The 15,789-nt window shown below is 44.3% G+C and overlaps 2 protein-coding genes across 2 annotated transcripts in view; both read left to right on the top strand.

The window, feature by feature from the left end:
- Window positions 1–7,259: 7,259 nt before the first annotated feature.
- Window positions 7,260–9,115, top strand: LOC136976013 (uncharacterized). Its single transcript, XM_067271215.1, has 6 exons — window positions 7,260–7,613; window positions 7,806–7,961; window positions 8,029–8,319; window positions 8,387–8,550; window positions 8,632–8,886; window positions 8,976–9,115. Exons 1-6 carry the CDS (start codon window positions 7,295–7,297, stop codon window positions 9,081–9,083), a joined length of 1,293 nt encoding a protein of 430 aa, XP_067127316.1. The 5' UTR covers window positions 7,260–7,294; the 3' UTR covers window positions 9,084–9,115.
- A 5,386-nt stretch (window positions 9,116–14,501) lies between these two features.
- Window positions 14,502–15,789, top strand: part of LOC136976166 (partitioning defective 3 homolog) — a 37,440-nt gene continuing 36,152 nt past the window's right edge. Inside the window, 1 exon segment of the mRNA XM_067271389.1 lies at window positions 14,502–14,922. Coding sequence (XP_067127490.1) covers window positions 14,539–14,922 — 384 coding nt within the window. The 5' untranslated portion in view covers window positions 14,502–14,538.

Genomic DNA, 15,789 nt, shown 5'->3' with positions numbered 1-15,789 from the left:
GGCCGCCGGAGGGAGCTTCGAAAAGGGGAATGGGTTTCCCGACGCGAGTTTCTTTCTCTGTATTTTTTTTTTTTTTTTTTTTTTTTTTTTTTTTTTTTTTTTTTTTTTTGCTCCGAATAAACGAATTAGTTCTTCTCCGTCAAAACTCGGAAATAAAAACTATGTATCGAAGGAAAGAAGCCCAAATCTCCGCCGCGAGATTTTTCATTCGTCGCTAGCTTACATTGCGGTCGCTAGAGGTCACTGGAAAAATTGATAATAGCGGGACTATTAATTAATGCTAAGAAATTAGCGTAATAAATATTTCTGCCGCTTCGAGCACTGTAATCGCTTTGCGGCTGTAAACGTTCCTGTAATTAAAACGTGACATTTTTTCAATTCGATTATCGACTTTTAAGTTGTATTTACTTCAATTTGTTGAAATATTTTGGGGAATTACCTTAATGAGTAGGCAAAAGCTAGTCAAAAAACTGTAATTAAACTATCCATATATTATTAATATGGGATAGCTCGGGATTCTCGAGAACTCTCTGAGTCGGAAGAAGACAGGTTGATGAGAATTATGTAAATTTAATTATTGAAATATATAGAACTGTTAAATCAAGTTTTAGGATAGGTTACATAAAAAAATGGAGAAATTTTGGAATTTATAGAGGTTTAGCTTTAAGCCAGTATATTTCTTCTTAATTAATATTAGATGGATTATTGCAGGATACAGTGAAATTATTCACAATTGATATTGTGTTTAATGAGATAGAGAATAATTACAGTTGGCCCAGAAAAGGTTACGAACACATTAAAGACAGAGGGGGATTAAAAGTCACTAAAGACAAGACAGTTCCTGGAATTCAGATATGGGCTTTTAGAAGAAACAGAGGGGATTACACTTTGGGACGTGTTACATTTCAACTATTTAGGTCATAATTACACGTGTAGAAGTAATTAGATGTTAAATAATTCCCAGTGATTTTTCGGGGGGAGTCGTCCGTTCGGATATGTCGGGCCCTGTCCCTCACCATCCGGCCGCCCTATTGTGGACCTAGCCGAACCCGTAATGAACTGGCAAAAAGATGCCCGACTATGCAGACGCGAATTTAGTAGCAAGCGAGAGGTTGCGCGATATAGTTCTCTCGAAGAAAAACACGCATAAGCGAGAAGCGAGAAATTCGTTCGCTGGCGAGAGCGAATTTCTGATTCTCGCACATATCTGACATTTATCGCATTTCGTTTCTTCTCGTCACATATTCTCTCTCTCTATGCATGGTCGCACCATAAATATTTTCAACAAATTAAGCTATACCTTTCTAGTTACGTAACCGGTTCGGAAGTGCCATTAAAAATGCCGCTTCTCACCAGATTTCCTGTAGCCAGCCTGGCACCCGGTCAGAAAACACTTAATAGGTGCTCTATTTATTTACAAAACTGTAGAAAAATCTTACAGAATTACTCGAAAACAACAGAACTATGCATGTACCAACCAAATAAATATAATAAAATAATAATGAGTCCATAAATGTTGAAATCTGGGAGGTCATTTACTGACCGATGGCCTTACTTCCCCTCTATTATACTATATAACAGAGCCGGAAAGGTAAAAACAAAAGTTTATTTCTTTCCGTCTGGCAAATGTTAGATTTTGCCGCTCTTTGGCTCATTGGTTTTGCACTTAACCGGAATTGTTTAGGGAGCAACAAAGTAATTACTAACGGGATTTTAGGAAATTCTGACGAAACGGATACAAACCTTTATTAAATTATTGAAAAACAAATGCACAATTACATTTAAAAATTAGCTGGGTATAATAACATGCTCTAAAACTTCCACGAAATCTGGGTACTCGGGGGGATTGCTTATTAGTAAAGCAATGTTGTCCTTAGGCTGAATATCAAAAGAGGTCAAATAAGGGCGAAATAAAGACACTAATTACTTTAGAGAATTTAATTTCGGGAATTTAGTAGAGAACAATACGATACAAACGGCTTGAGAAGAAATTCCACGAACAGTTTTAAACATTTTAAATGCTCCCGATAGGAATTTATGTGTTCAAATAACAAATAGCTTTTGTGTTCTTCGGTGTATTTTTTACCGTTTAATATCGCTATTGAAATAACGTCGTGTTTTTTGCCCACATTTTCTGCCATGTTGCACCGATCTGTCGTTGGCCACCCCCGTATAGTGTTTGTAGTACGATCGGTAAATCTGACACGTAAATTATGTATTTTGTATTATGTATGTTGTATTCTCCAGTCAATACACTCGATATTCGGAGCTGTCCATAAATTACGTCCGCATTTTTCTCGAAATGAAATGAGTTAATCTGGAAGGCCATTTAATTTTCTACGGGACAAACGACGTCGCGGGCCTTTAAAAGTGGTTTTCGTCGGTCAACGATTAGTTCTTTCTGCCTCCCCGTTCGGTCCCACTCGGCCCGCCGTCGGGCCGGGTGGGAACGGGAAAACCGAGCAGAACGGAAAGGTGCCGACACCGGGCAAAAACCGTCGGTGCCGACGACTAATGGAGGTAATTACCGTACCACACCGGGCACCTCGAAGGCGGTTTCGGCTCTTTACGCCAGCCGTCTTCAAAGCGGCCCGCGGCTTCGGACGTCCCGTTATTCCCGGGGAGGGAGGGCTCTAAAATACTCCGCCGGCCGTATTAAAGAAAATGTCGGCCGCCAAAGGCCTTCCGACGGTTAGTTCGGCGCCCAGACCCGAGTGGACCCCGCCCGCCGTCGGCTGGGGGATTTTCTTCCCTGCTGCGATCGGAACACCGGTAACCTTACGTAACCTTACCGGTAACCTTGTATGTAACACACAAAAACTAGCAAATCAAACGCTTACCGGCTAGTAACAAAAGATTTAATAAATTGACAGAAATATGCCAGAAAAGTAAACCTTTTTATATCAGTAGTAAATAGGTCTTTCGTCTTATTATTTAATAAACTAGAAAATACACTTGATGGCGCCGGTAAAATAAATTCCCTCCCCTTACGTACTGTACGAGAATACGAAAGTCGTCTTTTTGTCGGTGCGGTGCCTATCTATCAACGGGATCCCGGCTGCTTTTTAACCCGGGACGAGCAAAAGACCTATTACCTATATACCCGGCGGGCACACTCTAACGCGTGAAAGAAAACAATTGACACTTCTGTCGTCGGTTATGTCGGTGCGCGTGTACTCGACTTAATCATTTCTTTCTGGAATATTTCGTCGGGATTCCGATTAACTATCGTTTAAAACTTGACACGAGACGTAAACGAAAATAGAACAATCGATTTGTATTAAAACAATACCGTTCCCGATCTTCGTTTTATCCAAATCCCTGGTCGTTTGCACTGCTTTCTATAGCGTTGTACTGTATATTGAGGAAATACGTCGCAGTCCTAAATTCGGTAGTGGCTTTTAATAAAAATATCGGGGGAGGGGAAGCAAATATTGGTATTACAAGACTTTGTTTGAACTTCTCCCACACTCGAAGGATTTATTAATTAAATGAGATAATGGTAATGCAATAATATACGCTATTTGTCTTAGAATAAATATATTACACCATTTTTAGTCCAGGTGTTTAGTATTTTACCTTTCTTCTTTAAAACTTAGAGGGTAGAGACGAGTTTTATAAAAGTCATAAATGCTAATAACTAGGGAAAATCTTCATTAATTACAGTTGACCCTTGATAATCCGACAGGTATGGGACCAAAGGGGTGTCGGATTACCGAAAGTGATTACATATTTGGCATTGTTTTGTTAGCAGTAGCCTACAATATTCCTACATTTGCGAGTAAAATGCTGCGGTATGTTTCTAAAACATGTTTATTAAAAGAAATATGGAAGCCAATAAATGTACAGTACAGTACATACAGTATGTATAGGCATAAATAATACATTACGTACAGAATTGCTCACGGAAAACACAAGAAATGTGTGTCATTGTGTAAGAATTGGGTGGGGATATTCATGTGGCGACATCCTTCTGTGCAAGCAGACGCGTAACGGGACCTTGATGGGAGGTGCGTCGGATTATCAAGGGTCAGCTGTACTCTTTTTTACGGCGATTTAACCGCTCGGTTCCGGCCCGTATGGCCCGCGCGGGTAAGTATTTTTTCAAGAGGAGCCGCATCCGGGCTCCGGAAACGTAGGGCGTGGCCACGTCCCTGGGGCCCCGGCCTCTATCAACCCTTTCTAATTAAGTCTTCTCGGAAGAAATATAACGAGAACGTTTCGGAAGGAGTCCTCGAGTGGCCCGGGCCTCTTTTCTCTTCGCCGCCCCTTAATTATCACTCCACCGGGGTCGATTGCCCCTTACCCTTTCCCGGAAGTAATCGTTCTTTCGCACGTAAATCTTGCAATCTAGGGGAAAAATTCTAAATGCAAATAATTATAAAGAATTACTCTTTGTTTATTGGGTAGGGGTTTTTTCCCAATATTTATTTATATGAGATGCTGGCAAACTGGTCATAAATGGATTCGAGATGACGAGAAGTCTTTCGGCCGGTCCGAATTTCCATGTTTTCCTCGTAAATAATTGGCTAAACTGTGATAATAAACAGTTTAGTCGACTATTTACGTTCGTTTTTCCATTGGCAAAACTTCTTTTATAATTTAAATACCCGAAGATACAAGCTTTAATCGGAGCCGGTTCTAAGCTGTTAGCCACCCGCGTGCTAGAGATATTCGGCCGTCCCCGCCCTCATTTTGTGTAGATTTATAACTTAACCCAACCGATAGGAGTTTAGTCCATATAAATCCATAAAAACATTCGATATATTCATTCGAATTTTATCTTCGAAAAACTCCTTTAACCCTACGTTACACGTGACAAAAAATTTGTCTTTCACTTCTTTCCCAAGACAACAAATATTTAAAGTACAAAGTAACCGGTTTTAACTAATTTCTACCTTAAGAAGTAGTTAAATAATTAAGAGATTGGGGAATTAGGGACATAAATAAAACCCCTGTGCAAACAGTCGCAATTTTACTTAAAGGAAAACTTAAATAAACCAATCTCTAGCGAGTACACTGGGGACTGATTTCTTGGAAACGTTAGACGGAATAAAGACAAACACCTGGTCTTAAAACGAATCAGTTAGAAAACAAATGACGGACAATCTATTAAGTTTAACATATTTGTCGGAACGAAGTTATGACTAATACTTCACTTCATGCATTCCTTGTCAACAATTATAACTCTAGAATGATTTGTCCGATCTTGACGAAATTTTCTAGGACGACTCATCATCACTCATGGATGAACTGAATAAAATTTCAACTCTCAAAAATGATCCATTTTTGTACAACTGGCGGTAGGGGTCAAAACGAAGATCGAGTTTTTCTTCAGTGTGGATCATTTTTGACAGTTAAAATTTTAATCGGTTCATCCATGAGTGATGACGAGTCGTCCTAGAAAATTTCGTCAAGATCGGACACCTCATTCTAGAGTTATAATGTTGACAAGGAAAGCATGAAGTCGAGTGTTAGTCGCTTCCTGCACGCACGTGTAGAAGCGTCATCTATTGGTCGGAAAATTTGACAAGCATTAAAACGGTCATTTTGAAAGGTAAACGTTATCGCTAACAATAGATACACAACAAATATAAAGAATCTTTATAGAATAATAAGTTTAAAAAAGTTTTCTTTTTAAAACGTGGAGCAGCAGCGATCAATATTGATGGCTTTGCGATCCCTTCTCTCCTTCGTCTCCCTATCGTTAGTACGAAATTTCCATCTCTAAATGGAGAAGCTGCACAGAGATTCCAGATTGAGATAAAGTCGCCCAAATTCGTCGTCATCGAAGAAATGTCAATGATTGGTGCAAGAATGCTTTACATGATCGAGAGAAGATTACAGGAGATAAACCCCGAGAAACATGAGCCGTTTGGTGGATTCTTTATTTGTTTGGTGATTACATTGTAATGTCCCAACAGGTAGTGACATTGTTGGGACATTACATTACATTCCCATTTGATTCTTTTCTTATGAGAGTAATTCTCATAGACAAAATAGCGCAGATAGTTCCTTCACAGATGTCTTACAACATCTAGCTTCGGGTGATTTCTCTGATACAGATCTGAACATTCTGACAAGAAATCGAGCCTATTTATCCAGAGATGAACTTGATCGGTTCCAAACGGCAGTAGAGCTATATCCAACAAACGAGCGAGTTAAACAAAGCAACGAAGACTACTTGCAGTCAACTGGGTACCCTTTTGCTTATATAGCATCTGAAAACATTCCAGATATTGCCCCGCCTTCGTCCAAAGATGACTCGGCTCTTGATCTCTCCAAGTATTTGAATCTCTCAGTTAATGCCAGAATCACGCCGAGAGTCAACTTATGGGTGCGAGGAGGTCTCGTCGATGGTTCACTAGGAACTACACGCTACATTATATATGCTCCTAATGCTCGCCCTCCAGCTCTTCCCGTGTTTATTTTAGTGAAATTCGATAGCTATCGGGGATCTTTCATCTATGGTAATCTGTTTCCAATAATCCCCATAACACGCTCTTCGAACGATGGCAGTATATTGCCATTTCGTAGACAGTTTCCCCTCACCTTAGCATACTCGTGACTATACATAAATCACAGGGATTAAATCTTCCAAAAATCGATATAGAGAAAAAAGAGACAGCTATCGGTCTTACCTATGTTACATTGAGTCGAGTGAAAAAAATAACTGACTCGGTATTTTTAAAGAGTTACAATAAAGATGGCTACGAGTCAATCTGTAAGTCCAAGGCCCGTAGTCATAGTCAGAATTTCGTGAGACGTTGGCATAGCGATTAATAAATGGCTTATTCCGACCTTATATTTGTACCTTTAAATGATCCAATAGAAATCAAATATATTGTTGAGAACGAATGATTCTGTGTTTCTTTTTTTCCCTCATAATCTAGATAATAAAGGCGCGAGCAGCTTCGTTTCGACTACACGCTGATACAGCGTTACTTAACTAGTTAAATTATTACAGCTGTAGTGAGAAACGTAACAACCTGTCGCGCCCTTTGAATTCGGCCGCCTGCCTGCATGCACGCATCGCACACCTGGACTGGCTCTATCTTTAATAACAATACTCCTCTCGGAAGAAATCGAATTCGGTTTCTTCCGGGAGGAGCGGAGTAAAGATCCGTCCCCCGATTTTTGTTTTTTCTGCGGGTCGGAGGGCGATTTGGGTAATCGACTCCTGCTCCTTTCCCGCAAAGGGGCCGCCACCTCTTTGGCCTTTCGGCGCCCGGGGGACCGGCGGCGCCACCATCGCCGGTTATAAGAGAACTCCCGTCCGCCGGGGAGGTCAATCATGTTTTACACGCTACTGGTGACGTGCTGTATGCTGTCTTTCGAACCCGGCTGTCGGGCTTCCGACCTGCCTGCCTGGGCCTCCGCCGCCCTGTCCCTGCTGCGACCCGAGGGGGAAGTCAATCTCTATCTGGCTCCGGCCGACCCGCGGGGAACCCTTCCGGTGGTCTTTCCCGATGGGTGGACGGTCCGGACGCCGGGCCACGTTCTGCTGCTGGATCCTTCTCCCGGAGTTCCCTTCGGTCATCCCGTCTTCCTCTTCTTTGGCCTGTCTTCCTCCGACGCCGATTTCTGCCGGCGAGGTGCGGGACGTTACTTGGGTGAGTGTCTCTTAAGCCTACTTTTTTTCTCCCGGTTTCTTGCCTTAGAATCCTATTTAATCCTTCCGTATTTATATTTACTGTACATTTGTTTCGAGAAAGTAGAGATTGAAGGGTTGAGAAGAGCTTCGAGCCGAGCTCGACGTTGTCACGCTGTTCTGCAGCCCTTGACAAATCTTTTTGTTTACGCAGGAGACGGTCGCTGTCTGATACCCGTCTGCCGCAACGGGACCCCGGAAGACTTTCCCCGTCCCCCCTGCCACTTCGACTTCCTGCCACTGGTGACCGCCGGACCGGATTCCCCCCGCCAGGACCGACAGAGACTCGTCTGCCAAGACGATCTTCCGGGTGAGTCTCCTTCCTCTTTCCTCTTCCTCCTCCTCTCGTCGCCCTCTTCTCATCCTTCTTCTTCCAGGTTTCTCTCCCTGTCCGCGCCTCAGACCGTTGGAACGGAGGCGGAGTCTCTTCTGCGACCACCTGAGATCCAATCGACGCCGCTGCCCTCCTCCGGCGTCCTGGCGCTCGGGTTGCGGGCCGTCCGAGGGGCGGGGCCGGGCCCTGCTACTGTCGGGAGGTTGGAATGGACAGACCACCGACGCCGATCATCCCGATCGCCTGAGGAACTTCTACCGGAAGCTGCGAGAGGACGGATATCGTCCCGACGACGTGCGAGTCTTCTTCGCCAACGGAGCAAACGACGCATCCGGTGAGCCCCCTTTCCCTTTCTTCCGCTTCCGGTGGGCGGCCGTCGACTAAAATGCCTTTTGTTTCAGGCGAGATGGCTCCCGTCTACCCCTCCAGCCTCAAGTCCGATTTCCGCTTCCTGCTGAAGAGGACTTGCAAGAGTGTCTGTCTGGACACGCTGCTGATTTACCTGAACAGCCCGGCCACCCGCAACGGATCCAGTCTTCTGTGGGATGCCGACGGTGACGGAAAGGTGAGTTCTTCCTCTTTTCGACGGGGGGTCGTCTTTTCTCCCGCATATTTTTACCCACCGCGTTCCTTTTTTTTATTCCAGGTGGACCCGGACGAAGAATACTCGGCGGCGGAGTTGTCGTCGGACTTGGATAACTGTCGCGCGGGTCGGGTACTTCTCTTGCTGGATCAGAGCTTCTCCGACAGACTGGTCGATGCTATCTCCCCTCTTTCTCGATACCGCAACGTCTTCGTCTTGTCCGGAGAGAAAGTCCACACGTTTCGACAAAGAAACCAATTGGATGCGGTCTCCACGTCTTCCCTCCCTCCCTTATCCGTCCATTCTCCCGCGCACGAGGTGAGTATCCTTCTCCTTCGGACCGGATTTGCATCCTTTCTCCTTCAAACTGGATTTGCATCGAAGAGTGACACTTTCTTTGGTTTCAGATGCCGACTCTTCCGACCTCCTTAAGAAGAATTAGCGCGGCCGTCGCCGGAAGTCGAGTTCGTCGGAGTCTTTCCTCGGAGGGGACGGAGAGGAAACTTTCGTCCTAGAACGAGGGACGAAGATTTCGCTTTCCTATTTATTTTTTCCACCGGATCCTAATTATTGTTTATTCTGAATAAAAGAACCGAACGTGTGCCACAGAGCTCCTTCCGCCCGAAAATACGAACGAATCGTCCGAAAGAGAATCCGCCGAATCCCTACGGGAAGAAAGAAAAAAGGGGAAAATCCGGAGAAATTTCTGCCGAAAAAGGGGGGTAAATGAAGGAAACGTGCGGAATAGGGCAATAGGAGACGGCGGAAAAGGAAACCGGATCCGCCGTATTTATTTATTTAACGGAATCCAACGACGCTCCGTCTGAAAGAGTTCCTTTCTTTTAGGCAAAGGAGAGATAGAGGAAGGCACTTCCTCCTTATCGGGAGCACGGTATAAGGGAGACGATTAACGAATTTTCGGAAAGAATACTGTACGGAGATACGACGTCGACCTTCTCCCCGTAATTTGGACTTTTTTAATAAACAATGGTTAAAGGTTTATCCAGTCTCGTGTCTTTTTTTGTCTTCTTTCGCGCAAAGCCATCTCTACCTCTTTTCCGCTTCCGGTATGTGGCGTAGCACCAATAGAATGCGACGTCAGTAGGCCCGCCAGTATCCAAGCGGTTCCTTTCCCGAACAATGGGAGTTCGGTGGTGGGTTCGTGCCCGTCCAGAACGGGCTGGCCACGTGGAGTTTAACTTTTTTGCCGGGAAAGTCACGCAACTGTTTGCCGGAATTTCTATTGTTTTATAAATCAAATAGTGTTTAATGCTTGTTATATTATATTATTTGATGCAGTATAATACTGCAAAGGTTATCCTACGTAAAGGTTTATCACACCGAGTGACCCATCTAACACATTTTAAATTAAAAATTCTTTATTTCTCTACTGTACACAATTTAAACAAATATTTAAATGTGTTAGATTGTTCACTCGGCGTGATAAACCCTTACGTAAGATTAAGATAACCTTTGCACTTACATAAACCAAATTCTATATAATACAACAGAAGGGTATATTCTGTACTTACTATAGTATCGTATAATATAATCAAAATGGGTTGATAATAATAACAATAATAAGCGCAGATCCACGTGGGGATGAAAGAAGTGTATTCCTTAACAATAAAAGTGTTAAAGAACTGGCGTAATTTTCGTTTGTTTGTATATGGGACGAGAGAGATGCCCTGTGTTATTTTTAACGGCATGGAAATTTAATGCAATTTAAATCGGTACCTTTAAAAATATGACAATATATTTGAGGAAGTTTCCTTCCGCTGCTACTAGGCTTGTCTTATGTTTCATACATTTCAAATGATTTTAATGCCCGAAAGCCCACCACGAGTTACGAAAATTCTGAAAAGTACAGTTCGTGGCAGCTCGTGGTCTTCGTCCCCGTACTTTGAATGGACAAGACACTGAACACTGGGAGTTCGGTCGTGGGTTCGCGCCGCACTCGGACGGGCTGGCAGCGTGGAGTTTTCCGACGTCGAGGATGCCAGTTTCCCATAAAACTCCTCCCGGAAGACATCCTTTCCCCCGTATTGCACGTATTGGCACTTTAAGGCCGGCTCTTCGGTCGCCCAGCGATCGAAACCAAGCTATTTGGAGTATAAGTGCCTAGCTGTGCCATAAACTCCATATAAACCACCTCGTCGAAAGAAAGAAAGAAAGGCGGTCGTGGGTTCGTGCACCTCCAATACGTGGAGTTTTTTGTGTTTTCATCACGTTGGTAATTTTTTTTCTCGTTGTTTTATTAGCGAGTCAACAATTTGGCTATTGACATCATCTTCTTTGTAGCCAATCAAAACTCACCACGTGGAGGTGGCTGCTTCAGAGTTCCACCAAGAGTTAATTCGTCCTAACTTCACACTATAAAAATATTTACAACTAGTTAAGTAACGCTGCATCAGCGTGTAGTCGGAACGAAGCTGCTCGCACCTTTATTTTCTAGATTATGAGAGAAAAAAGAAACACAGAATCATTCGTTCTCAACAATATATTTGATTTCTATTGGATCATTTAAAGGTACAAATATAAGGTCGGAATAAGCCATTAGTTAATCGCTGTGCCGACGTCTCACGAAATTCTGACTATGACTACGGGCCTTGGACTTACAGATTGACTCGCAGCCATCTTTATTGTAACTCTTTAAAAATACCGAGTCAGTTTTTTTTTCACTCGACTCAATGTAACATAGATAAGACCGATAGCTGTCTCTTTTTTCCCTATATCGATTTTGTGGAAGAGTTAATCCCTGTGATTTATGTATAGTCATCGAGTATGCTAAGGTGAGGGAAACTGTCTACGAGATGACAATATACTGCCATCGTTCGAAGAGCGTGTTATGGGGATTATTGGAAACAGATTACCATAGATGAAAGATCCCCGGATAGCTATCGAATTTCACTAAAATAAACACGGGAAGAGCTGGAGGGCGAGCATTAGGAGCATATATAAAGTAGCGTGTAGTTCCTAGTGAACCATCGACGAGACCTCCTCGCACCCATAAGTTGACTCTCGGCGTGATTCTGGCATTAACTGAGAGATTCAAATACTTGGAGAGATCAAGAGCCGAGTCATCTTTGGACGAAGGCGGGGCAATATCTGGAATGTTTTCAGATGCTATATAAGCAAAAGGGTACCCAGTTGACTGAAAGTAGTCTTCGTTGCTTTGTTTAACTCGCTCGTTTGTTGGATATAGCTCTACTGCCGTTTGGAACCGATCAAGTTCATCTCTGGATAAATAGGCTCGATTTCTTGTCAGAATGTTCAGATCTGTATCAGAGAAATCACCCGAAGCTAGATGTTGTAAGACATCTGTGAAGGAACTATCTGCGCTATTTTGTCTATGAGAATTACTCTCATAAGAAAAAGAATCAAATGGGAATGTAATGTAATGTCCCAACAATGTCACTACCTGTTGGGACATTACAATGTAATCACCAAACAAATAAAGAATCCACCAAACGGCTCATGTTTCTCGGGGTTTATCTCCTGTAATCTTCTCTCGATCATGTAAAGCATTCTTGCACCAATCATTGACATTTCTTCGATGACGACGAATTTGGGCGACTTCATCTCAATCTGGAATCTCTGTGCAGCTTCTCCATTTAGAGATGGAAATTTCGTACTAACGATAGGGAGACGAAGGAGAGAAGGATCGCAAAGCCATCAATATTGATCGCTGCTGCTCCACGTTTTAAAAAGAAAACTTTTTTAAACTTATTATTCTATAAAGATTCTTTATATTTGTTGTGTATCTATTGTTAGCGATAACGTTTACCTTTCAAAATGACCGTTTTAATGCTTGTCAAATTTTCCGACCAATAGATGACCTTCTACACGTGCGTGCAGGAAGCGACTAACACTCGACTTCATGCTTTCCTTGTCAACATTATAACTCTAGAATGAGGTGTCCGATCTTGACGAAATTTTCTAGGACGACTCGTCATCACTCATGGATGAACCGATTAAAATTTTAACTGTCAAAAATGATCCATACTGAAGAAAAACTTGATCTTCGTTTTGACCCCTACCGCCAGTTGTACAAAAATGGATCATTTTTGAGAGTTGAAATTTTATTCAGTTCATCCATGAGTGATGATGAGTCGTCCTAGAAAATTTCGTCAAGATCGGACAAATCATTCTACAGTTATAATGTTGACAAGGAATGCATGAAGTCGTCACTTCGTTCCGACAATAAACAAACTTTACTAACAAGTAAGTGCGAACTATAAGCTATAAAAACAAAACACGGTGACAGTCTTAAAGGCTAAAGTCTGAATGCAACCTGGTTATAGTCTAATAAATGGGTTGTGTTGTTTGTAAACGAGGCATGATCTGTTAAGGGTCGATTTACAAACAACAGTGACGTGCCGGCACAGTGACCGTGTGGTGTAGTAAACATCGATAAATATCACACACAGCCAATCAGAGTTTCATCTACGACACGTGATCTGTAATCTGTCAATGATACAAGTGTCGTAGATGAAACTTTGATTGGCTATGCGTGTTATTTATCGATGTTTACTACACCAAACGGTCACTGTGCCGGCACGTCACTGTTGTGTGTAAATCGACCCTCATACTCAACCGCTCCCACATGTCGTCGATTGTTACCGCTCGGCAGTCCAGACGGCAATGGAGACGACATATAATCGTTATTTTCGTTTTGAAATCTTCCCCCCTCGGCCCCTTCACACTAGCTTTTGTAGCATATTACCGTATAAACAATGATCCGAATTCAAGAGTGGGTGTTAATTTCTCTCTTTAGAAAAAACTATTGGACAAATCTGAACCAAATTAGTCGTACACACTGTCCCAAATATGCTTTCCCTAACACCTGAAGTAACTAAGAATATTTCGTTCGAAAGATAATTGTTTTTTTGGGTAGTGTGCAAAATTTAGGGTCGATAGGCCAAAGTTCACGGGTTTCCCATAGAGCTATTTCAGCCATATGATTGTTTATTTATAGTTTTTTTTTTTAAACTCATTCTGCCTGTGGGTACTAAGAGCGTCTCTTTTGGCAGGCCCATTATGGATGCGGCCAGGCCGACAATGGGGCGAGGGACGGTGCCCGACATATCCGAACGGAGCTAACTGCCAAAATTTAATAGCATAAATTCTCCTAATACGCGAGCTATCGTGCCCAAATTTCGTTTCTTATATACGCCAACATACACATACACGGAATATTTTTTCCATTGTTTTCTTTCCTGGACTTAATATTCTACCTCGTTGCTTTTACACGACACAAATAGCACGCCCTTTGACTAAAAGGAAAATGGCTGACGTGTATTATTTAATTTTCTTTCAACACGGCCACGGCGTCGCTACTGCCACTCTAAGTAGTATATTCTCGCTCGTTGATACAATATGTGTTTATGATTTAGCCATCGCCGAAGGAAAATTTTACAATACGTATTTTACGTATCGAGCCGGATAAGACCCTACTTATTGTTGCGTTTACCTAATAATGCCGTTAAAATGTATATTCATTTGATATTTTAACAGACAGAAATACTTCCGCGCATCGTTTTCTAAGGAATTAATAATATACGATTAATATTATACAATGGTTTTAAGAGAATATGGCAGACCGAACAGTTATCCTCTGCGTCCCTCTGGCGGCGAAAAGAGGAAAACTTGCGAAACTGTCGTTGCGCCGTACGCCGCGACGACCGGAAACATTTATACAGGCCGAGGGGGGACGACTTTCTTCCCCGAGCCACCTGAGAACGGTAGCGTCTACGCCCGATGGGCAAATGGCGCCATCTGTCGGCCGGCGTTTGAAGACGGGAACGAAATATTTACCGGGCCTTCCGGGCCCGCCAGTCGGCGCCCGGAGGCCCGCCACCAAAATCCGGAAACTTTTTCCGTTCCGTGGTTCCTTCGGGGCCCTCCGCGGGGAGGAAAGCGGGACGGGAAGAGAGGGCCGCCGCCATTGGTCGGAACGTCGAGGTCGGAATGCGACGGCGTCCAATGGGCGTCCTCTCGGCCGGAACTCGACGTTTACGGCCCGATTTCGAGCGGGCGAATTCCTGCGATAAAGAAGCGCGTGCGGAGGGAACCCCGATTGGCCGCCGTCGTTACTCGGTTGGAGTTTTTCTACTCGGACCAGAATCGTTCGTCGTCGTCGTCCGACATGAAGAGGCGCCGCAGACGGCGCGCCTGACCTCGCGGTTTTCGGTGTTGGAGGAACCCGGATCTCCTTCTGCCGGGACCCTCGTCATGAAGGTGACAGTGAATTTCGGCAGCGTGCGAGTCATCGTGCCGTGCGGAAGAGGAGACATCTTGGTCAGAGAGTTGACCGAGTTGGCCGTCACCAGGTACAAGAAGGCCACCGGAAAGGTGAGTGTTCGGCACCCGTTCCCCCCTCGTGCCCTTCGGTCCCCCTTCTTCTCCCCCGGTTGCCACCCGAAACCCGTTGGGTTCCGATTCTCCCTCCCCCTCGCCGGGGATCCGTTTTCCGGGCCTCTCGAGTGGACTATTTTTCGGCGGAAGATTTTCCGGTGGAACCCGTCGGACGAGCGCCGCGCGGTCCGACGCCGTCGATCGCGTCTTTTCGAGAGACGTCGGGCCCGGGCCCGAGTATAGGACAGACGGGTGGGCCTAACCCGACAGAGACGATTTGGGAGAGATGGTGCCCGACGGATCCGGGAGGCGGGAAAGGGGGGAAAAAGCGTTCGGGCGGACGAGGCGAAACACCTGGAAGCGGGAACGATTCTCTCAGAAGGGACGGCGGCGGAAGAGGGAGTCCCTCCCGGCGATAACGGTCGAAGGCTGTGGGCCCTCTTTTTTTTTATTACCGCGGGCTCCGGCTGGGCCCGAGAAGCGGAGAGAATAAGGCCCGGTGGCATCACGCGCGGCGGCGAGTTTTTTAAAGCGTGACGAAAGGACGAGCATTGAAAAATACGTTAAGGGACGAACGAACTGCGTTTGTTTTGGTTTCCGGGAAACCGGGCGTCGTTTTCCATCGACCGACGAATGTAAAACCGGGGGACGGAAAACAAACGGCGCGTCTATAGACGTAAAGGAAGAAAGACGCAGTAGCGTCCGATTAACGGTCGGACCGTTAACCTCTACCAGGTGGCGCGTGCCGACGACTTTCGTCGGGCCTCCGTCCCCGACGGAAAAGAGTTCGTTGTCTCTCACCCTTTTTCACCAAATAACCCAAGTTTTGTCTATGTTTTAATTACAAAATAGACTCGAGTCGGC

This window comes from Centruroides vittatus, unplaced genomic scaffold (assembly GCF_030686945.1).
Source record: "Centruroides vittatus isolate TY-2023 unplaced genomic scaffold, ASM3068694v2 contig_1109, whole genome shotgun sequence".
Classification (NCBI taxonomy): Eukaryota; Metazoa; Arthropoda; class Arachnida; order Scorpiones; family Buthidae; genus Centruroides; species Centruroides vittatus.
The sequence above is the reverse complement of the archived record's forward strand: the minus strand, read 5'-3'. Positions and strand labels throughout refer to the sequence as shown.

Excerpts from the sequence above, each read along its gene's own strand:
- LOC136976013 (XM_067271215.1), top strand. The coding sequence starts at position 7,295 with ATGTTTTACACGCTACTGGTGACGTGCTGTATGCTGTCTTTCGAACCC. Across the intron at positions 8,320-8,386 it reads CGGAGCAAACGACGCATCCG|GCGAGATGGCTCCCGTCTAC; the intron begins GTGAGCCCCCTT and ends CTTTTGTTTCAG. Across the intron at positions 8,887-8,975 it reads TCCATTCTCCCGCGCACGAG|ATGCCGACTCTTCCGACCTC; the intron begins GTGAGTATCCTT and ends CTTTGGTTTCAG.